Below are 23,392 nucleotides of genomic sequence, written 5' to 3' on the forward strand. Positions count from 1 at the left end.
AATAAAACATTATAATAACATTTTAAAAATCCATTGTGTCCTGTAATGCCCTACCTAGAGCTAAAAATCGCAGTTCAATCATTTCTGTACAGATAATCAGATTGAACTTCACAAGGCAGAGGTTTCCACTTTATGGGCCACCCATGGATAAAGCACTGCATTGAATTCTGCTTTATAGTGTGTTGTAAAATGAATGTTGAGTTGAGGGATGTGTCCTTGCTTGGTCTGGAGAGGTGGCTGTGTTTGATGTCTTAGTACTCTGCAGCATAAAAGCGGACCTCCTTCAACCCAGGGTTCTTAAAGGCCTGTTCGACGGCGCCCATCTGATGTGATTATTGAATGTTTATTCCCCTTTTCTCTCATTGTTAGTGCACTTAGAATGATTAATTACGCTGAGCTCTCTCTGTGACTTCTCTTCTCACTCAGGGGAGAAAAACAGGCTCTCCATGCTCCTTCCCCTTGTCTCTTTCTATCACTCACTCCCCCAGTCCTCTCCATTCAAATCAAATTCAATTTAGAGAGCACTCCATCTGCCATCATGGCCACTATACAATAACAACTACAGCAACGGTAAAACAGAAAATAAATAAGAACGCCAATAAATTGAAGGAATAGTTAAAGTACGGTTAAACCCAGAGTACTCAGTAAAACATAATAAGATTTTATGTGAGCGGCACTTCATAACCTTCCTGTCTCTTTCTATACACATACGTCCATCTCTTTTCCCATCCCTCCATTTTTGTCTCAGCTTCCTCAATCTGTTCCAAAGCTGCTGAGTTTGACATTTAGAGGGGTATCAAATCACCAGACCAACACTCACCTCCTACATCCGCAGCATGTAATTCTTGACACAGGAAAGCCCTTCTATTCAAATAGATGTGTGTCTGTGTTTAAACATGCATGTTTCAGTTAACAAGCTCTGAACTGTCTGTCCACTATGTAAGTAATCCACTTAAACACCCAGAATGAAGTATCCGCAGATGTTCATCCTTTATACCAGCTGAGCAGCCAAAAGGGAAGGACAGTACCAGCAGGCATGCTGTCTGCATTCAGATTTAGCCACCATAGTTGCTACCACCTGACATGATGTTCATGAGCCAACAGAATTAGCTTGTGATAGGTTCCATTATCTTGACAAATTTAACTGCTTACCAATGAACTAAAGATGTGATTTACAGTTTTCAGTAATGCGGTATAATCCGGTAACCAATTGCAATGCATTGTTATTGTGGGCACTTCTAAACACAGTGAATAATTGTAGATAACTTATTATTATCTGAACTGTTTAAATGTTTTGAATGCACATTAGCTTCATTTCGATCAACTGGTTAAAACTTCAATTTTTGGATTTGTCTGAAAACAGCAGACTGTAATCAAGGAGTATGCTTTGTTTTGCCTGTCAATCTTGTCCTCTGACCTGGTTTCTAGTTTGTTCCTTTGTTAGCCTTATTCAATTCACCTGTTGTCCAATTTATACTGCTGTCCAACTCATTGGTTACCTTTGTTTGGTCCATGCTTATAAGCCCTCAGTTCTCCCTTAGTCGTGGTCCATTCTCATTGACGTTATGTTGTTCTCCTGAGCTTGTCATTAAAGACTGTTTTATTAATTCTCCTTTGGCTTAATGCTTTTAACACAACCAACCAGTGACAGAAGAATGGACCGATACACAGTTTAATTTTTGTTGTGTTTTTTCCCTTTTCGATTTTCATTTGGACCAACCCGCCGTCCAGCTTCTGTGTCTGGAGCAGGAAGACTGTCCACTGGAACATCACACGGGATTTCATCCATCTGGCGTGCCTTACGCACTACCCTGACCAAGGTACAAGGCACACCTGCCAGCGGATGGTCCCAGGGAAGATTTCGCTGCATTCGTGAAGTGGGTGCTGGTGAATAACAACTCACCGCCGACTAGGTATCGCCCCAGAACCTGCGCCCCTCAGAGAGTCGGACCAGGTGCGTAAGCCGAAACCACTGTGCGTCGCAGAGGGAGTGATTGTGGAGTTTGGCGGCTTGGAGGAAGGCCCCGCCACGGTGAATGCGATGGTTAAAACCTCTGGAAGATATTTAGAGGATTTGATGGACTTATTTGGTAATTACCCTGTTTCTCCTGTCCCCGCTGGTTCAGTCCAGCCCTGAATCTCCTGTGATCCCTCCCAGCCTCCCTCTCCCGCCTCCTCTAACAGCCACTCCTTCTGAAGCTCTGCCTCTGCTGGTTCCATTCAGCCCCTCTGCATCTCCAACACCATGTGAAGATCCGCCTCAGAGCCTCAAGTCACTAGCTCAGCCCACTAAAGAGGATCCCCTGGCTCAGCCTCTAAACCCATCACTCCACCGCGGCCTGTCGACACATCAGCTATGCCTTGGCTCCTCCCTCCCTTGGTTCCACCGGAAACCATCAACCATACGGCTCCACCGGGCTCCCTCGTCCCTCAGGCTTCTCCTTGGTCAGACGTCGACCTTCGGTTCCGTCTAGCTCCGCCATCCCCCTGGCCGCGCTTTGTCCTCGGCCCCACCGGTTTCGCCTCTGTCCACAGGTTCCTCGGTTCCACCTCGGATGCTCGTCGCCGCGGCTACACCACGTCTCCAGTACCAAAGGTGTCGCATGGGCTCTTCGGCTCATTGACTTTACCTGGGTCTCCATCATTGGTGGCTTCATCTCCGTCGGTCGCCCCCAGGATGCTTTCTATCAAGTCGTCGTCACCATGGCTCCTCTGCCTTCGACTCTGCCCTGGGGCCTCGTCCTGGCTGGTCTCTGGCTCAATATCTGGCTCCTCCTGCTCCTGGCTTCCCTTTGGCTCTTCCCACCCTCCACTCCCCCATGGTTATGTTTTGCCCCTCTCAAGTTCCTCGCCCTCCTTTTGAACCCCTACCATCTCTCCTCATTTGGACTATTTAAGGCGCGAGGACACGCCTTTTCAGGAGGGGCCATTTTGTAACGAGTATGCTCTCTTATGCCTGTCTGTCTTGTCCTCTGACCTGGTTTCTAGTTTGTTCCTCTGTTAGTCTTGTTTAATTCACTTGTTGTCCAATTTATTAACTCATTAGTTCCCTTTGCTTATAAGTCTACGCTTCAGTTCTCCGTTAGTTGTGGTCCGTTCTCATTGGCGTAATGTAATTATTCTCCTTTATCTTTGTGCTTTTAACACAACCAATCAGTGGCACAGACAGACTGAATGAAAATGCAAATTAACTCTCTGACAGTAGGTGCTGCTTACAAAAGAAGAAATGCAGTGGGTACACGATAACCCCCATAAACAAAGCAGCTGTTCAACTTTCTGTTTCTGACACCCACTTGTCTTGGAGAAGAAAGCACGTAAAACAGCATTTACATGTTATTGAACATGTAAGCTTTTCAGATTTTTTTATTCAGTATACTCTTAGAAAAAAAGGTTCACTAGGGTTCTATAACACTTCATGCCAAAAAGGTTCTATATAAGGAGAAATGCCTTAAATGATTGTAAAACACTTTCATGCTCAACAGGCTATTTCATTTTTTGTTTACGAACTGTTTAATTAATAACATTTTATAAAAATAAATAAAAACATTAAAACTAAATCCATAAAATGATCCCATGATGGGAACCCCTAATAGGTTCTTTATATGAAGTGCCTGACAGAACCCTTTAAGGTTCTATATAGAACCCTTTCTACTAAGAGTGCATATGTGTGTTTTTTAAACACCAAATACTTAAAGATGCCATTTCCCCCTTCAAATATTTGTTTACACGTTGTTACACATTTGACATTTTAATCTGGATTAAAACCTGGTATCCTAGAAAATATTGTACCAAAAAAAAAAATGGTTTGAAAATGCTCTTATTTTTGTTCTTTATAGTTATGTTCTTTTGCACTTCAGAATTTTTCTATTAGAGGACAACACTGAAGTTTGTTTATCTTTTCAACTGCTTATGCAATTCAACGCCATAATTTGGTACCGTCACATGCCTGCAATAAACGTATTATTCATCTTTTTTCCCCATTGGTCAATTGGTTTAATCTTCTTTACACAGTCTCTGCTGTAGCCAAGACAATGCTAGGGTAGTTTGCGTAGGATGTTTGTATTCATGATTGAAGATTGGTGTGTTTATGCACATCATAATTATTTAGTCTTAATTGGTTCCTGTTCTTTCAGATGTTATTTGGGCGTTAAAGAGGGTACAAGTGCATTGAGTCCTCCCTAAGGCCAGCGAAAAGGAGGGGAGACAGCTTCCTGGATTAGCACTGTGTGTCGAGATCTGACAGCTTAATCGCGACTGCTTCCTCGGAAAAGAGAGTGCTTGATAAGAAACTTGAAAAAGAGGATATCGTCATCATTAATATGATTCATTTAGTCAAGTCATATCCCTTAATACCCCTACCAGGGTTTCCAAGATTCTACTCCTGCATTATACATGTACGTCTTTATCATTTGTCTTCAGTGAAGTGCATCGAACAATCCCTCCTGTCAGATTTTCCTGGATGTGAAATAGACACATTCTGTTTATTAATCCTAACACCACAATTCGCTGCTCCAGCTCTCTTTCTGCCCTCATTCTAGACATTTACAGGCAAATAACTGTGATAAAATAACACAGCATCCTTTAAAATCGAACTTTTAATTAATAGATAGAACTATATATCACATTTACTTATTATGAACGTCCGCAGCTAATATTATGAGAAACCAAGCTTTCATATTACCTCTGTTCACTTTATAGATGTAATAAAGGTGATGGAAATCAATTTCCAAATGCAAAAACAACTGAGATTGGAGGCACCCTCTCTGTGCCGTGAACATTAAATTATAAAGAGTTTTTATTATGGCAGCACTTGGACACAGCTCTATGTTATCTGTGTGCATATAATAAACACCAAAGATCTGTTACCATGGCAATGACTGGGAACAACAGTCCCATTAGTGGGATTGATAAAAGGCCAAATGGAAGAAAAAAAAAGGATAAAAGAGAAAATGAGGGAGAGAAATAACTGCAATAATATGGGTAAAACCTCTGATTACATTTTCCGAACGCTGCTATACTGAACATTAGCCTGTGTTAAGCCTTTAGCCTAAGGTAGTGGAGGTTATTTATAAAATATAATATAATATAATATAATATAAATATATAAAATAAAAAAACACTTAAAAACATTATTACATTTGAATGAGGAGGAGAAGCAGGGAGGTCTGTCAGATGAAAAGAGGCTCGGGGAGCAGTAAACAGATCCGCTGATAGGGCGTAACACTAAGCGTATATCCCTACACATCTGCAAGTTTTGCAGCATGGCTCATGGCAAAGCACCCTCAGATTTACAGCTAAATATGGGAATTATCAAATTCTGCTTCTGATTTGGGTTCCTTAATGGTTGTATTAATGATACTTTTAGCACATTTAAGAAATAAATGCAGTTCCACAGCCAAACGGTAAGGTGATATCAATAATAAATACATTTGAAAACAATTCTTTCAAAATTTTTGTTTATACAGACTTATTTAAAAGACAATTATTTAATTGCACTATAGGATAAAAACAAAATTTTAACTGAATTAAGCTGAGTAATGCATTCTGTTGAGCTGCTTATAGCTGAAATTAACTTGTTTCCTAATTGAAGAACTTTGCAACATTGACAGTTACTATATTGAATTGAAACAACACTGAACATTTTTTTTGCTGAATATTAACACTATATTCTTCCGTAGATCTGATTTACAGAATTTGTTTCATAAATTATACATTTTACAACATTAACAGTTATTTTCATGTTTTATTAAAGTGAAGCTGATTTGAAACAGTCTGTATTGTACAAATGTAAAAAAAATTGTATAAATAAATGTGACTTGACTTTATTAATGATTAATGATTTTTAGAGCAACCATAGTTGCAATACAATAATCGACCATAGCAATTTACTCAGAACAATACTAAACAAACAAACAATGCTGTAACACATCATTATTTTATTTTTATTACACGGCTCTGCGGAATACTTGATTCTGATTGGTCAATAGTGCCATCCAGCATGGTTTTTCTTTGTGGAAGTTTTGCGTTTTGTGAGCTAATAAAATATTAAAACTCAGTCGAATCAATATTTTGTGTACAATTATTTAATTATGCCATCCAGTATCGTGGACTCACTCTCTCGTTTCATACAAATGCAGCTGCTGCCATTTTGTGACTATTGTTTTGTACACTGTTGGATTATGAGATACAAACAGGTACGATTTTAAAACAGTTTAATCTGAAATCAATATATAATTATTTATGTGGCGAAATGCTGTGTAATAAGTGACATGAATGACTGTATATCGCGCTTGCAAACTGCTCTCTCAGCGGAAGCTTTGTGTTTAAAGACCTAATCAAATATTTCAAAACACATATTTCGTGTCTAATTATTTACTTGTGTGACAAGTAGCCGTGTAATAAGCGGGATAATGATTATTATATATTGAAAATATTATGTGTGTCAGTTACACATTGTCATATGAACAACTAGTCAATAACTCACATTTAAACCTCACAGACAGTCTTAACCTGTATGCATTTGATTCACTAATAAACAGTGTTGAGGTAACGCATTACAAGCATTACTCAGCTTGTTGTGAGGTAACGCACAACAAGTTGAGGTAACGCATTTAAGTCATGAGTAACTTAATCAGATTTTTTTGTCAAAACTTTTTTTGTCACTTTTTTAATTAACTTGTAAAGTAAGCATTACTTTTACTTTGAAATAAAATATCGAAATTACTTTTTCAAATAAGTTACGCAAGTTACTTTGTTTTCCCATGTATTGACTGACCACTCTCTTGTCCCCATGTTGAGAGAGTAAAGTGCAGAGCCATTGTGTGCGCTGTGTAAACATGATGTTATTGTAGACCTAGACAAAATGTAAGCATACCTTTACTCATCTCACTTGCACAAAACCAGATTCAGTATTCCTCAAAATGAATAAAAACTGTGAAATGCAAACTCGGAATATTACGCAACCCTGCAATAAAAAAATTTTAGGTACTTTTGGTGTGAAAGGGTCTTTACATTTAAAAAAAAAAAAAAAAAATGGTAGTTGGTTGTAAGGTAGTTGTTAAGTTTAGGTATTGGGTAGGATTAAGGGATGTAGAATATGGTCATGCAGAATAAGGCATTAATATGTGCTTTATAAGTACTAATAAACAGCCAATATCCTAGTAATACGCATGTTAATAAGCAACTAGTTAATAGTGAAAATTGGACCCTAAAATAAAGTGTTACGAAACAAACAAATTTATTCGGGAATCTAACAACATTGGTTGTACTAAATGTCTTTGATTCGCTCAAAAGAATAATCTCAAAAGAGTTATTCATTCATAAATTGGACTACACAGGCTAGGCTGCATGTTTTTGATTTATAAATAAATAGCTTATCAGAGACGTTCTTCGTTTTACTGTAGATTCAGTAGCGGTGCAAGTGCACAATTATTGCAGGAACACTTAGGGGTCGTGAGCATGTTTTTGCATTCCACTTATCACTGCTTTTCCTTTGCTTTTAAACATGTGCTACCCTTCGTAACATTGTGAATGGACGCTTAGTCAAGTGTATTTTGTTCGGCACAGTTCTGACACTATTTTTAAAAATGGAACTGGTTATAAACCTTACTTACAGTCCTTACCTTGAGGAATTCTGCACTAAGCAGCTTTAAACCATTCAACAGTTCAGACCATATCAACATTAATGACAGACTCTTTTATTTGCAGCATCACAAACAGCATGCGTTCCAAACATTATTCATTCCAAGCAAAGCCACTCGTCTTTGAACAAGCTGGACGCATCAAACTCTTCAGGTTAAGTCATTCAGGCATTCCAACGAGGCGGATCAGCGTTCTAATTATACTCTTGAAATGTTGACTTTTCAAACTGCTATCGCATGTGCCAAGATGTCCAAAATAGACCACATCGTTCAGCATGACTCCTCCTGTCATCTCACAGTAATTTGCGCTCTGTTATTTAGTGATTTTCAGCATACATTCAGCCAATCCAGTGCACACAGTCACCACAGTCTTTGTCTTCTTTGCATATGCACATGAATTAGTCATTATGCACATTATTATGTACATGTAAATTAAAAAGGGTGGTTTTCTGACCCCCCCCCAAAAAATAAACATTTAAAAAATCGTTGTTGTCACTGAAGAAATGGTACAGATGGAAAACCACATTGATCTGACACATGTACATACACACACACACACACACACGCACGCACACGCACGCACACACATACACATACACACACACACACACACACACACACACACAGAGAGAGACTCACCTGCAGTGTCTGTGTACACCTGCCACTGTTTCGATGATGAAGCACTCTCCCTCGTTCAAACAGAAGGCCATCTCCTGACTGTCTTGGCATGGCTTGAAGAACTCGGAACGTACGGTGGAGGTTGTAGGGGCAACTGCGTGTGAAAGAGACAAAGGGAGGGTGCAAGAAAGATGAGGGGGGACAGAAAGAGATTAATCAAGATTAAATAAGTTTAATCAAATGAATCAAACACTAATAATCCATCCATTTCCATAATGTCCATTCCAGTGATAAAATTACATCTGAATGAGTTCTCAATATTATGACATGAATGGTGTTAATTGAATCACACGTTCAAGTACGATGGTTTCACAATCACTTCACTGATTACAAATGAGCCCATGTGAAGTCTAGAAAATGTTCTAGAATCTATTATAGATCTTATATGGGGTATAAGGGTTTAATGATAGGCCATCAGAGATAATAAAACGCATGTTTTAAGCTACAACAGCGATGCCAAATATATAATATATGAACTAGGCAGCTAGACATTTTTGTATGTTATATTGTGTGGGGGAAATATAAATGTATTACTAACTATTAAATATTGTAAATATGTATCAAAAATGCCCAAGAAATATTTAAATAACATTTTTAAATACATACATTTAACACAGATACTGTAAAATGTATTAACCTAAAGAAAACTATGGCTGTTCTTACGATAAAATGAATGATAACAAAATAATTTATAATAATGGGCTTAATTATGATTAAGATCCCAAATAATCAATATCCAGTCCTTCTCTTATATGAAGTTTTGAGATTTAATTGATAATTTTAGAGAAACAGTTCCTTCTGATTGTTATTTAAATGAATTGGTTACATTTTTGGGGGGGACAAATCATACATGTTTGCCTGCTTTATCACAGAATGTTTGTAGCACTTAACACAACTAGACCCACAATGCATCGGCTCTTTAATATATTTAATTAGTGCAATTTATGAACAACAAATAACCTCCTTAATCAAGACTGATGCTAATGAATCAGCATGCTGGTCAAAGCTAAATAGCCTGCATTAGTACCTTCCTGTTGTTCTCTACAAACTGCAGAGATGATTCACATAAACAGTTAATCTCAGGAAGGACTGCTGCTTCTAAAAGATTGCCTGCACCTTTTAATCTGGATCAGAACAGGGCACGTCCAATGAATCTGGTTCCTATGACCCTTCTTTGCTTGCCTGACTTCAACATGTACATCAACATCTGCTGTGTTGTTAGCAGTTACTCTGAATACAAAACCAGGGCCTGCGGCACCTGGTACATGTTTACACAGTCATACCGCCACCAACCATGTCCATAAGCAGAAAACAATGCACTGAAAGCATGCACACATGAACACACATAATCTCCCAGACATCTGCCACGGAATGAAATAAAGCGGAGACATTCATAAGCGCTGCAAAGATGCCGCTGCCCACTCGAAAGCTACATCTGTAGTCTGCAGCTGCCAGCAGAAGAGGCAGTCTCAGTGCGAGCATGCGTCCTGCTTAAAAAAAAAAAGGCAATCCAAACAGCACCAGACACCTGCAGTCACACAGGAAAGGTCAAATCAATCTGTTGTTCTCGCGTCTTGATGGATAAATCTCAGGTCACTGGTGCAGAAGACGATGAAGGATTAGAAAATTGTTGAAACAAGAAAAAGAGATCAAAGATGCTTCGTTCATTTTAGAAAGCTGCGATGGATGACTCCATTACGCACGTTAGCCAAAAGCGACTGCTTTGCACCATAAACAATAACAGCGCCAAATGCCTTATCCTAGCCCTCATACAGCATCCGACTGGATTTTTCATAGCCTCTTGTTCAAGTGTCCATAGAAACGGTGGGTTTTATGACTCGGTATAAATCATCTCAGGAGCATTGATCAAACGACCATTGATCTGCACATTTTGTTGTTAAAATGGAGGATTCTGTTGGGTAGATTATTAGTCTCATTTTTCTCCAGAGTGGCGTTTCAAACCTGACTGGTATACTGCTGCTGACTGGCTAGTCGATCAGCAATCAGCAGTGTTTACAGTGTGACCCAGGGCTACTTATGGACTGATCTCTCGCCACTATAGCTCTAATATAGGAGTTCATAAAGCCTGCCATATTGAGCCCATCCGCAGGCAAGGACTGCCAGAACACGCAATAAGCATTGCACAGGACTATATTAAAAGAGGGGAAACAAATCCAGTATAATAAATACATGATCTTTCAAGGGGTTTGGTGGAAGTGCTCAGCGAATTAATGAACATCGCAATCGATGCTCTGGGATTCAAAAGAGCTATTTGCAATCAGCTTCATTTTAGGAGTGATCATTGAGTTTATTAAATCAAAGGTGCCCGAACCCCTGCAGGTACAGAACTGAGGCATAGCACCCACAACGCTTGCTTTATTCTTTTGCTTTCTATTGATAGGTTATTGAAACAGAACGGAAACTGGGAGTGCGTGGGCGACGACCCTCACCATCCAGCCTAATTAAGTCTGCAGGGAGGTAATGATTTCCTCAACCCGCAACAGGCTTTGCTGTAAAGACAAACTTTTACAAGCATGGGAAAATCTAATGGCAACAGATATAATAAGAACTTTATAAAGATGACTATGCAGATCTCATCAAATCTCAAGTTGGCCGTCACCAGTTGAGGCCATCAGAGAAAAAAATGACTGCATTCACACCGTGCACCTGGGACTCGAGAGCGCTCTCTGCACATCAGACACTGTACTTTCATGTGCGGCCAGCTCATGCATGACATGATAATTGCTCAGCTTCTGGTTATTTAGTCATAAATCCTCCCCTCTTGTTATTCCCAAAATGGTTTGTCATAACATTTGATTCATCCTGGTTGCTTTAAAATTACCATTTTTTTCTGGAAGGCAATCTACACAAGTAAGTCCCTTGATAAGTTCCATGAAAACAGTCTTACCACAGTTCAAAACTGAATCAGAATCCCAGTGGGTTGTTCATCTGAATTTGTGACAAAAAACAACGTCCATGCTTCATGCACACTGAAAAAGGCACATATCTATCTATCTATCTATCTATCTATCTATCTATCTATCTATCTATCTATCTATCTATCTATCTATCTATCTATCTATCTATCTATCTATCTATCTATCTATCTATCTATCTATCCATCCATCCATCCATCCATCCATCCATCCATCCATCCATCCATCCATCCATCCATCCATCCATCCATCCATCCATCCATCCATCCATCCATCCATCCATCCATCCATCCATCCATCCGTGTGTGTGTAATTTACCCAAACTGTTATATAACTAAAACACAATATTATTTAGTTTATTTAAATATATCTTTAAAAGGAAGTACAATGTTGTTCACACTTCTGAATGGTAAATTAAAAGAATAGTTTAGAAATGCATTATTTACTGAACTGGTTAATTTAAATGAATAGTCCCAATAACCATATTGAATTGAAATGAAATGAGTTTCCAATGTTTCATATGAAATAGTGTGCAGGTAGGTTCAAGCATTTGCTTATTGCTACACAACACTACAAAAAAAAAAAAAAAAAATGTAACACTGCATATGTGAGAGCGTGTATGTAATCTGAGTCAGAAGAGCAAAAATATTTTTCCAATGTAGTCGGGAAGACCCGGACAATTGTAACAAAATTTATTCAGTCACAAAAAACCTATATGATGACACTTTTTAGCATATAGTGAATTCAGTAGTGTTCTCTCTCTGGCTGAGATTTTCTTTTTTGTCACTTTATATAAAGTTCTGATGTCCAATATTTTTCTCTTGCTGTCTAAAGTTTCAATGCATTTTGAATTCAAACATACAACTTCTTTACTGCTGGGTTGTTGGTTAAAAGTTAAAAGTTGCAGCTGGTAGCTATAATGCAACAATACTAGTTATGAAAGAAAAACTAAATGACTGAACACTATGCTCATTTGAGATAAAGTAAACAACCACTGTGACATACAATTGCTACACTAACTTCATATAAAAATATAGACAGACACACTAAAAGACAGCTGGTAAATTTGTAATTCTCAGTAAGTAATAAAGGAAATGTAAAAATGTTTTTGAAATGCAATTACCTACTTATAGAAGATCAAAATATATTCAAGTAGTTTTGAATATGAGAGCAAATCACAGGCGGATGTTCCACTAGCAAGCTCTGCACACAATATTGAGTATTATGTAATGTATGTAATGTAGCAGTTCAACAACTCAGCTGCGAAAATAATCAACCAATTTAGAAATTGTAGCTTTCCTAACTCTAATTTACAATTCCCTAGCGTTCTCTTTCGATTTCTAGTCCCAGAACACAAAATGAACAGATGAAAGGAAAAGGGATTTGAAATATTAAAAACACATCACTATAATCACCTCCATATAGCGGGAAAACCGTACACATCCATGTGTAAAAACACACATGCTTTCTGTCACGGCAGAGACAGCCATGCACATTTACATTTGTAACATTTTCCTGAAAGCCTTCCCGTAATCACCCTGCTCATTAGTGTGCTTATGCGCTGGCATATCTCTGGGGAGACACCAGAATGAGCAGAGTTCTTCTATGCTGTTTACTGCACATCAAACACTGCACACACACACAAGAGTTGGAAGGTCTTCTAGGAACCTGGACTTAGCTTTCCCATCATGCACTGCTGCCCACTGCCCTGCTGCTCTCTCCTGGTGTAGTGAGGCAGGGAGCCTGTGTCTGACCACTGAGCGTACAGAGCTTCTGGGACCCATGCATCACATATAAGCCCTGGCGATTCAGTGGTGTTTTGCATATTTTGAATAATGCATGTCAATACATTAGAATGAATTAAGTAGTAAACTGTATCTGGTCTTCACTAATAAAAATAGTTTTAAAGAGCATATTTATGGGTCAAGATCCTGGATTATAAAATAGTTTGTCCTGGTCCTCTAATTTGATGGGTCAGCGGCAACCCAAGAGAGCTGATATACAGTTCAACAGGACGTTTCACTGTTTTGTATCATTCCATTGGTTCTTAGTGTTTCAAAGAGATTGTGAGAGGTATGACTGTAACACACATGGTAGGACACAGTATGTGACTTTGGGTATTTTTGCAAATAATAAGACAGTTCAAATTATTCAAATATGAATAATTCAATGACTCCCTCATAAAGAAAAGCACATTTCATTCCTGAATGAATCAATGTCAATGTGAACCAAACAGTTTAAGCTGCAGAAAGAATCATTGAAAAAGTGCTGTTTGGCTGTTATATCAGCTCTATTGGAAACTTAGATATCGAGGTATCTTAGAACCAGAAATAGCAGTTGTATATTTGTTAATATAATTAATAGGAGTACTGTTGCCATGTGGTTACTCAGAGATAAAATAAATGAACTTGAACTCCCTGTATGAGTTTATTTATTGCACGCTTTTCAGTACGTGCAGGCCATGACACAAGTCACCTACGCACATGGTCACCTTTTGACAGCTTCCACCTTGCCTTTTCGTCTCACACCTACCCAGTGGGGCCACCTGTCATGGACAAATGGAGGGTAGTGGTGGGACTTGTGCGTAAAAGTGTATGCCTTTTGCTGTCAGAGGGATGGTGGGCTACGAGCACTTCTGCTTACTGACAGCTCATGATGGCTGTACACACAAGCATCTGTCACATGGTAACAGCGTGCCCTGTCCTTCACCTGTCGGGATGACAGGCCCTTGGGGAAACTTTATGTAATAAGCCTTTTCTTAACTCACAACTACTGGTGAAAATAAAATGTTAAATAAAATACAAGTACTTAATGGACTGAATGTCGCCCTTCTTTCTCCGCTGTGGGGGGAACACTACAATACTTTGACATTGTTTCCTGCGTAGCAGCGCTATGCTGATTCAGAATCTATAGCAAAAGAAATCCTGGTTTTATCTGAGTGGCTTTGAGTCTGAATTGGATGTGATGAGAGTTTAACTTTATGTACTAACAGAACTGTTAATGCAATTGTGAAGTGTGTAGTTTTTTTCCGATGCTAAAATATCTGCTGATATAGCTTAAAACACAGCGAGAACTATAAGTAAGCCACTGTGACATTATATGTAATGATTGCTCTGTTTGTTCGAGTATGGACACTTTTCACATGTCTGGATTTGAAACTTGAATGTAAATTAAGCAGGGTAAAGTTATATAGAGGTACAAAGCAAAAAATGGTTGTGCTCCTGATTTTGCAAAATATGACATATTTTGTTGATCCTGGTACAACAGTCCTGTCTGAAAATGTAGTCCTAACCATATCCCTATCCCTAAACCTAATCCTACCCATAACTTATTCCTAAAATCAGAGGGAAATGATAGATGAATAACACTGACGTAGAAGCATCTAACCTTGGTTGTAAGCCTAAAGTTGACATAAACTGTAAACTTGTCCCTCAAATCTGACTGGTTGATTGGAATGTTGTTCCAACAAAGATGTTGATTCAGGAACATGTACTTGGTGAAATCACATTCACTCTAAACCTACAGGTTCCGTATGTGTCAGAAAACCTGCAGAAAGCCAAACTCGCAATAGGCTACTTTAACAAATGGAGATAAATGAAGACTATACCAATTATATCCTGAAACACACTAAGGCTACGGATTAAGTGTACAGATCTGCTAATGTCTTTAGTCTTGCAAGAGCATTTTTACTCTGTCCTTTGAGCATTTTTATTATGCTAAGTAAATTAAAAGCTTTCACCTCTGAATTACAGTGAAGATGAAAAGATGTTTTACTTAAAAAAATAAAAATGACAGAGATGGAGAGTGCTACAGGGCCTACTTGTGTAAGATATGATGCTACAAAATTTTTGGATATGAATATAGGACGTCTTAATCTGTTCATAGAGCCAACCATGAAATTATCATTTTCTTTCTTTCCTTTCATTTTTTTTTTTGTAAATGGAGTACCCTGTCCATTTTTCATTTAGATATTCCTTCAGTTTAGAAAGCTCAGATGACAGCATGTATGAGGCAAGCAAAACTGCAACAAACTCGTATAATGGATCGCAGTGTCAGCACAGCACCTTTACATATCAGACAGAATAAGTTTCTGAGTAAACAGTGATTTTTCAAGCTGCGCTTGCATCAACATAATCACAATGGATATCCTGGTCAGTCTCAATGTAAGAGGTTTGAAGCAGCATTTTTACTGAAATAGGGGCGACTGAGGTTGAACATTAAGGAAGTAGGAAAATCAGGATTAAATGGCATAAAACCCACTGAATCCAAGGCAGGGGTGCCCAATCCTGTACTGGGAGATATGCTTTCCTGCAAAGTTCAGCTCCAATCCTGATCCAACACAAGAGAACCAGCTAATTAAGATCTTCAGGAGTACTGGATAATTACAGATAGTTGTGTTGGATCAGGGTTGGATCTGAACTCTGTAGGCAGGTAGATCTCCATGAACAGGATTAGGCACCCTTGCTGGGAAGTGCATACATTTTTGCTTTCATTGAACATAAAATGGTATTGCAGAGAATACATCACAGCATGCCTTTCACATAGGCAATTTACATAATAATACTTTATTTAAAAGAAAAAGATGCTGCAAAGTTTATTACAGCCACCTAAAATAGCCATAATTGAACAGGAGACAACCAAGGGAAGACAATTTGTTGCTCTGTTAAGAAGAGTTGAAAGTGTCTAGACAGATGACTTCCCCTGAGAGGAAAAGGAGACTGACTCATTAAATCCCACAGCGAGGCGAAGACAGGGATAACTTAAGACAGATTAATACCAGAAACGAGAGCCATTACCGCTCTGAACGGGGAAAAAAAAAAAGAAAAAGAAAAAATTCTGACAGAATAACTGGGTAGGATCTAGAAAGGTAAATGGACTCGTCTCAGCACCCTCTTCTGGAAACAATGACAGCCATGACTAAATGCAAGTGACAATTAAGACAAAACTAGCAGCGTTGACGAGTTACATGAGAGTCTAACCATTTTCTGCCTATGCAAAACCAATCAAAATATGAAATCATGATGAATAGGACAGGGAACAAATCTAAGCGGTTGTAGCGCGCTAAAAGCAAACATCTTTAATTAAGCGAAATGTTTCACATGCATTAGTAGAATATAAAAGGCAAATTATGTGCTTTCACAACCTCCACTATGATAGTCCATAAATGACTTTGAACCGCCTAAGTTGAAAAAAAAAAGGTATGAATTATTAAGCCTTCCATTCATAAGCAGGAAACATCTCACAAACATCTTCAAATGCTACACAAAGGGTCCTCATCTTCCCTGACTATAAGAAAACAAATTATATAAAATTAGATATGTAGGGGCATAATAGTGCAGATTGTATGCTTTTAAAGAAATTTCAATCGGATGGATTTAAAATGGATGGATAGATGGATAGAAAACCTGAGTGGTACAAGATTCTCTGTACTTGTCAAAGAAACGCCATTAATTGATATTTTATAGCATGTTATCCTAGCAATGTGCTGATATCCTGCGGCAGGAATAGGAGCAGTAAAATCCCCAATGCTGGACATCCAGATCACACACTTTTGTCTTTTATGAGGTCTCTTTGCACAAGGCAACAAACCCAGGACCCTTCAGCCTCCCCAAGTTTCCTGATGTACTGCAGATTTGGCCAGTTATTCATCATTTGATCTGCTCAAATCGCTCTGCCTCCCACACTCTCAAAACGTCAAACTGATTCATGTATTCATTATCCAGCGCCGAGGATGCATGCCTAAGCTCGTACACTCTCTTTCTCTCCCGGTCCCTATATCTCACCATTCTTATTCGTCTTCTTCCTCCTCCTTATCTCCCCCTGTCTCTTGTTCTCCCTCGCTCACACCCAGCTGCTTTATGTTTCTGCTTGGTCTCATGTTTCTCCATAAGAGGGGGAGTTATAATGAGCCATGTCTCTGAAGACATACTGTAGTAGATAGACTTTCCATGTGAACGTAACTGATAAGCTTAACCAGCTACTGTAGCTACTGAAGCCTTATCAAAGGCGATCTACTGCTTTTCACGTGCATCTTGGGTAAAGCTAGCATGCTACAGAATGGAAACACATGTTCCACAGAATTCTCTGGATGTTTGACCAGAATAACCTTGGCGATAAGAGAACAGCTGCAAGGCTGATCCAGGATGGAGGGCAATCTCCTTTAAGCTGGGTGTCCTCTCAAATCACTTGTCTTATACGGCCTCCGCTTTCCCCTTAACCCATGTCCTGGAGAGGAAGTGTACCCACAGCTTCACTGTGAGCACAGCTATATTTAACGCCCAATGAAATATTTATCCTCAAGCTGAGACACAGGAGGATGTGCAGAGCCAGCATAAATGGGAGGGGACTGAGAGACAAGAGAGTGAAAAAGAGACGGGGTGAGGAAGTGGGGATGAGGGGCCCGAACAAAAAAAATTGCCAATGCTCAAAAGCAAAACTGACAACTGTATATGTAGCTATTTGATTTGCACACTTATAACACTCTTTTCACACTCAATTAATTCAACCAGCAATAATGCAATGCAACATATCAAGCTATATAATGTTTAAGAGCATTCTGAAATGGCCCACTCCTTAGTCTTGATTAGACTAATTTCATAGTTATTTCCTGAATACACACACCTTTAGCATAATGTGACAAAACTACAGCTTGATTGTAAATGATGCACAAAAAAAGTGATCAAGCTGATCTGTGAATTGTGTTTCCCCTCATGTGTCTTATGTCATCTTAAGCTCTTCACTGACACTGTTGTTTCCTTGGTAACAAAGTACACTAACTTTTGAAAGTTTTTTGATAAAATGATGCCACAGCTGATAATTTGTGTTTGGTGTTAAAACACAATCTGGTTTAGTTTGATTATTTCACACTAAATTAATCATTTAACATATCATAATTAAAGCAATAAGCCACAAGAGACTGTGCGTTACAGTGAGTTAACCATGACTAAGGGCTATTCTTATTATTTTACAATGACTTAAAAATATAAATGATCAATCCCTGGAGTTAAAGAAATCTTTCGACTGAAGCAAGTGTCATGAATAAGCACACAACATGATTTACTGGATTAGAATCCTTTGTTGATCCAGGAAAAATATCTTTTGAAACAATCATAACCCTAATCCTAACCTTAAACCAATCCCTAAATAAAAACCCCATCAGCTAGCATTGTTGTTTAACAACCAACAAGCGGTAAGTCAGGAACATGTCCTACTTGGCTAAATCACGTTAAGCACAATGAAACACATATCCTTTTGAATTCAGAAAATCAGGTTGAAGATGAGTAACACTCACAGTGTATCAGCAAAAAACATGACCTAGATCTCAAGTCTCAGATGAGCATTATATCTGAAACCAGGAAAATGAAACGGAAATGACTGTCTGAATTAGGAAAGCTCAAACCATCTCCTGTTTGCTGCCATAGGGAGACAGTTCTTCAGTGGGAAGCTAGGATAAAGGTGGTACTCCTATACCAGTCTACAAAAAAAAAACAAAAAAAGAAGAAGAATAAATACAAATGGATGAGACATACTGGAGTGGAAAGATAGCAGCAAGTTACACGTAAAGGTGAGCTATGGTTATTTTCTTTCTCCCTGTATCTGTCTCTTTTCATTTTCCCTTAGAGCGCCGGACAAAACAGAAGAGCGATTCCTCCACTAACCTCTGGAGTGAAATGTGATTCAACAGTGGGCAGTGAGGTAGTGTATAGTCTCCGCAGTGTATGTGTGTGAGAGAAGAAGCAAGCAGGGTGTGATGTACTGCTAGCAGGTGGCCTGGTTTTAGTATGCAAGAAAAGCAGGATAGAGAGCGGTGTATGTGCATGCCAGTCTCGAAGTCTCTCTCTTCCTGTCTCTTTGCTCCCTTTCCCTTGGCACTGCTCCCAGCATATGGCTCAAAGATGGGCATCCACAGGGCACACATTAGGACCCACTGACACATAAACCAACAGGCCTGATGCAAGACTGGCCACACTGACCTTTTTTCTGCACCAGATGACTGTGTCCAGTACTTGCTGTTTGTTTGCTTGTGAGCATTAGCATCAGTGCACATGCCATTTATATGGGCGAGGTGATAGTATTAATGTTAATTAATCAAATGTATCGATTTTTGAATGAAGATGATTTAAAACATAACATTATCATGCCATCTGCTGAGTATTTTTTGCAATAGGCCGCTACTGTCGTGATGAACGATAGTATTAAGGTCTGTCCACAATCTAATCTCCATGTTGGTATGCTCATCAGAACTGTGGTTCACTTGAATTCGTCCACACAAACATAAGGGGTGCCAGCTCTCTGGATTCCAGAAAAGAGGATTACAAGGCTGAAACTCAGCACACCCTTCACCCGTTTCCTGCACGAGCCGGCCTGATCCAATCATCCTGAAACACTCTAAACAAGAGAGGGGTCACGCTCTTCGCCTCCTTGGAGTGTCTATCATGGCGCCCCCTGGGTGCTGATGCATTTGAGTGACACAGACTCTGAATGTGTGTGATCCTGTTTAACCTCTGTGCCCTGCCAAGTGCCAGGCTCCCTGCCTGTTTAGTATGCAGACCTGTGACATTCATCCAACCACAGAGAACGAGGGATGGACTGCTGCCAGGCAACGCAGAGGAGAGGAGAGGAAATAACAGAGGAGAGGGAAAGACATGAGATAAGAGGAGATGAGATGAGGAGGTTAAAAGAATAGGAGAAAAGAGGAAACAAGATGGGTGGAGAGGGGATGAGATTGGTCAAGAGGAAAAGGAAAGAGAGAAGACAAGACAAGACAAGAGGACAGAGTACGGGGATGAGAGGAGAGAAAAGCGGAGAAGAAGAGAAGAGACTAGATAGAGACTAGGAGAAGGTGGGAGGAGAGACTATAGGAGGAGGTGAGAGGAGACGAGAGGAGAGGAGAAATTGGGGAGAGGGGATGAAACGAGTAAAGAGGAGAGAAGAACAGATGATGAGAGGAGAGATGAGACAAAATACGACACGAGGAGAGGAAAGACAAGTGGAGAAGAGGAGATGAGGCTAGATTTGAGGAAGTGGAGGGAGAGACAGAGGAGAAAAGATGAAAGGAGAGGGAGTCGGGAGGAGCAGGAAGGAGAGGATGCGAGAAGAGAGGAGATGGGAGAGACTAGGAGGAGGTGAGAGGACAGGAGAAAAGAGGAAAGGAGATAAGATGAGAGGGGATTAGTAAAGTCAAAAGAAGAGGGGAGGAGTAGGAAGGAGAAAAGACGAAAGGAGCCTAAAGGATCGAGGGACATGAGGAGAGGGGAGAAAAGAAGAGAGCAGACTAGAAGAGAAGAGAGGGGACATAGATGAGACAAGTCAAGAGGAGAGAGAAGGAAATGAGACATAAGGAGAACGAAGGATGGGGTGGAGGAGGGAAAAGTGGAGAAGAGACTAGGAGGAGAGGAGAGGAGAGATACAAGGGGAGGTGATTAGACAAAAGGAGACAACAGAAGAGGAAAGGGGCGGAAAAGGGAGCAGATTAGAGCCAGAGATTAGGAAATGTGGTAGGAGACAAGATGAGAACAGATGAGAGGGGAGGAGACAAAAGGAGAAGAGACTAGATTGGACGAGAGCAGAACAGACCAGCCTATGAGAGGAGAAAAAGGAATAGCCCTTGTTGCTGCGCTCACTTTCTCTCTTAGTATTGCTCCTCTTCCCTCCTGCCTGAGATTTTCATTAACCAACAGCCCTGTGATTTACGAGCAGGAGCCCAGCTGAAGGTGGGGGAGTATAGCCTGTGTGCATATGCACTTCTGCAAACACACACACACACAGACACAAGATTCCTTTGCTCAAACGCACACAAATGTGCTGCTAAAAACATACCCTGAAACACAAACACGCATTAATATAACATACTTCATTAGATTTGCATCTGTTGTATTTGTAAAATGGCTCTTTTAGCAGTGGAATTATGTTCCCTCCTTTTTTTTTTCTTTTTTTTTTTACAAAGAACCAAGGATAAGATTTAATCGGGAGTACACAAATTTGATGAAACAATCTGTGTGAGTGGCTCACTTCACACAAATTAAAAGGTGAAGTGTGTCATTCTAGTTGGGTAGGCCCAACCCAAAAATCACACTTACTGGTTGAGCCACTGCTGTTATGTTCAGCCAATTGCAATTTTCTTTGGTGCTACTAGTGCCGCACAAATTATACACTTCACCTTTATGATGCAATCATTTCAGTGAGAGACCAAATTATGCTCTCAGAATTGTGAAGCCAATCTTATGTTTCCAGCCAACATGAAAACTGTTTATTGACATTTGAACTGTACTTCTGCAAAAACATAGAGTTGCTTTAGCAAAACATAAACCTGGCAGAAAGCACTGACTGATACAGTAGAGTAGGCCAAGCTGATTAGCTGGCCGACATTTGTATATTTTAGAGATTAGCCTAGCGTTCACTGGCGTCTGCTGGATATCCAAAGTCTAAGATGATTTAAGACTGAACTTTTCCTGTTTTTAATATTTAAATGTTAATTTAACTTCAACATTTATTTGTACACTGCCTTAAAGTACATCTTATTTTACAACTCATTAATATTAAACAAGATATATCACTATATTATAAAGAATTTTAAACAAAATTTGCTTAATGGTATTGTTTTACCTACACAGGCCAGTACCATTACCGATATTAATACTACTCATATTATTTCTGAGGATAAAATTAGTAATTATAACCATTTAACATCATTTTTAAACATTTAAAAGGGCTTAATATTTAAATGATCAGACAGCTTAATTTATTAGTAACAATTCCAGAACATTATCAATCGTATGACTTGTTCCAGATATAAGCATTTGGTCAACTATTTACTACTATTATAACTACAGAGAGTGAGAGAGAAAGAGTAACTTATAAAGAGCAGAGAAACAGACACAAAAAAGAGTGCTAAAGAAAAAGAGACCACTTCCTGGAAGGACATTTAAAAGAGTTTGCCCTGACACACAAAATGTAGCTTCAGAGTGATGGAGCCGTTTTTCAAAATGGGTTCCACCAGAGCGCAGCACTCCTACTAGACATATTTATCAAAAATGTTCTGCTCTGAGGCATGTTGTGATTTTCGCAAAGCCAGCTCCACACTCTAACACAAACAGCCGTTCAGGGGTGGAGCGTGTGAGTGACACAGGCAGATACGCCAGGGAAATTTTGTGTCTTCATCACTCCTCCAGCTCTAAGGAGACAAATAGTTTTAATTAGCTTCGGCTTTTTCGAACCTCGCACCCGAAGTGGGTGTTTGCTTATGTTTTGCATAGTGCCGGCTATGAGTTTGCAGAGGGAACAACACAAACAGTCCTCACGATTCCCTTAATCTTGCTCTGCGTGGAGCGTTCCTATTCCACCTGAGCTCAGAGGTCTATGTTCACTCACAGCTGAGATGAAATAGCTGCACCGAAACTGTGGTAATTTGGTATGAAAAGACCACACAAGAGAGAGGAAGGCAGGATGGTCGGTTTACTAATAACTGCTCTTATTTTACAGGATTACACCAGCATGACCTGGCTATCCAACAGAACCGAACATTCTACAGCAACAGGTAATTCCCACACAACACAAGCATATATACCCCCTAGTGGTAAAACTGGAATTGTACTTCTTCGTGAACATTTACACTCACAGCTCCAATGTGAAAACCTGTAAAATAAAAATCTGAAGTTGAATGTTGAAATTATAGTCACAAACCTGTATTCTGAATTTTAAGCTGCAGACAAGTGGTCACAAATGTGTAAAATGCCATTCACAGAAATACAATGACAGACACAAACTTGTAATATATATTTGAATTTAATCTTACATTCACATACATCTACGTGCTCTCTAGTTTTGCTACTCTTTTACCTTCATATTGAAGTCCATTAGTCACATGATCTGACACGGTTGTTCTCATCACTGTTATGCTAAACTCTGATATTGTGTCTTTTCATGACTTTTACTTGCTTTCTTGTGGGGAAGGTGAAATCCAAATTAATTGTGGGTAAACGTCTACTATTAACTCTACTTGCGGCTTTGTGAATTTCGAAACATTGAAACATTTGGCTTGATTTGTTCTAGCATTAAGTAATGAAGGCGGACATGTTTTTCCCATTGTGCAATTTTAAGTGGGGACTAGAGGTGATAATCACCAAATGAGACTAGAGC

The 23,392-nt window shown here is 39.3% G+C and overlaps 1 protein-coding gene across 3 annotated transcripts in view; it reads right to left on the minus strand.

Annotated features, from left to right (window-relative positions):
* The window catches only part of nrg3b (neuregulin 3b), a 150,131-nt gene that overhangs the window by 51,602 nt on the left and 75,137 nt on the right, over positions 1-23,392 (minus strand). For all 3 annotated transcript variants that reach the window (XM_084434412.1, XM_084434413.1, XM_084434411.1), the window contains exon 2: positions 8,280-8,412. In XM_084434412.1, coding sequence (XP_084290538.1) covers positions 8,280-8,412 — 133 coding nt within the window. The remainder of the gene's footprint in view (positions 1-8,279; positions 8,413-23,392) is intronic.

This window comes from Rutilus rutilus (assembly GCF_951802725.1).
Source record: "Rutilus rutilus genome assembly, chromosome: 16".
Lineage (NCBI taxonomy): Eukaryota > Metazoa > Chordata > Actinopteri > Cypriniformes > Leuciscidae > Rutilus > Rutilus rutilus.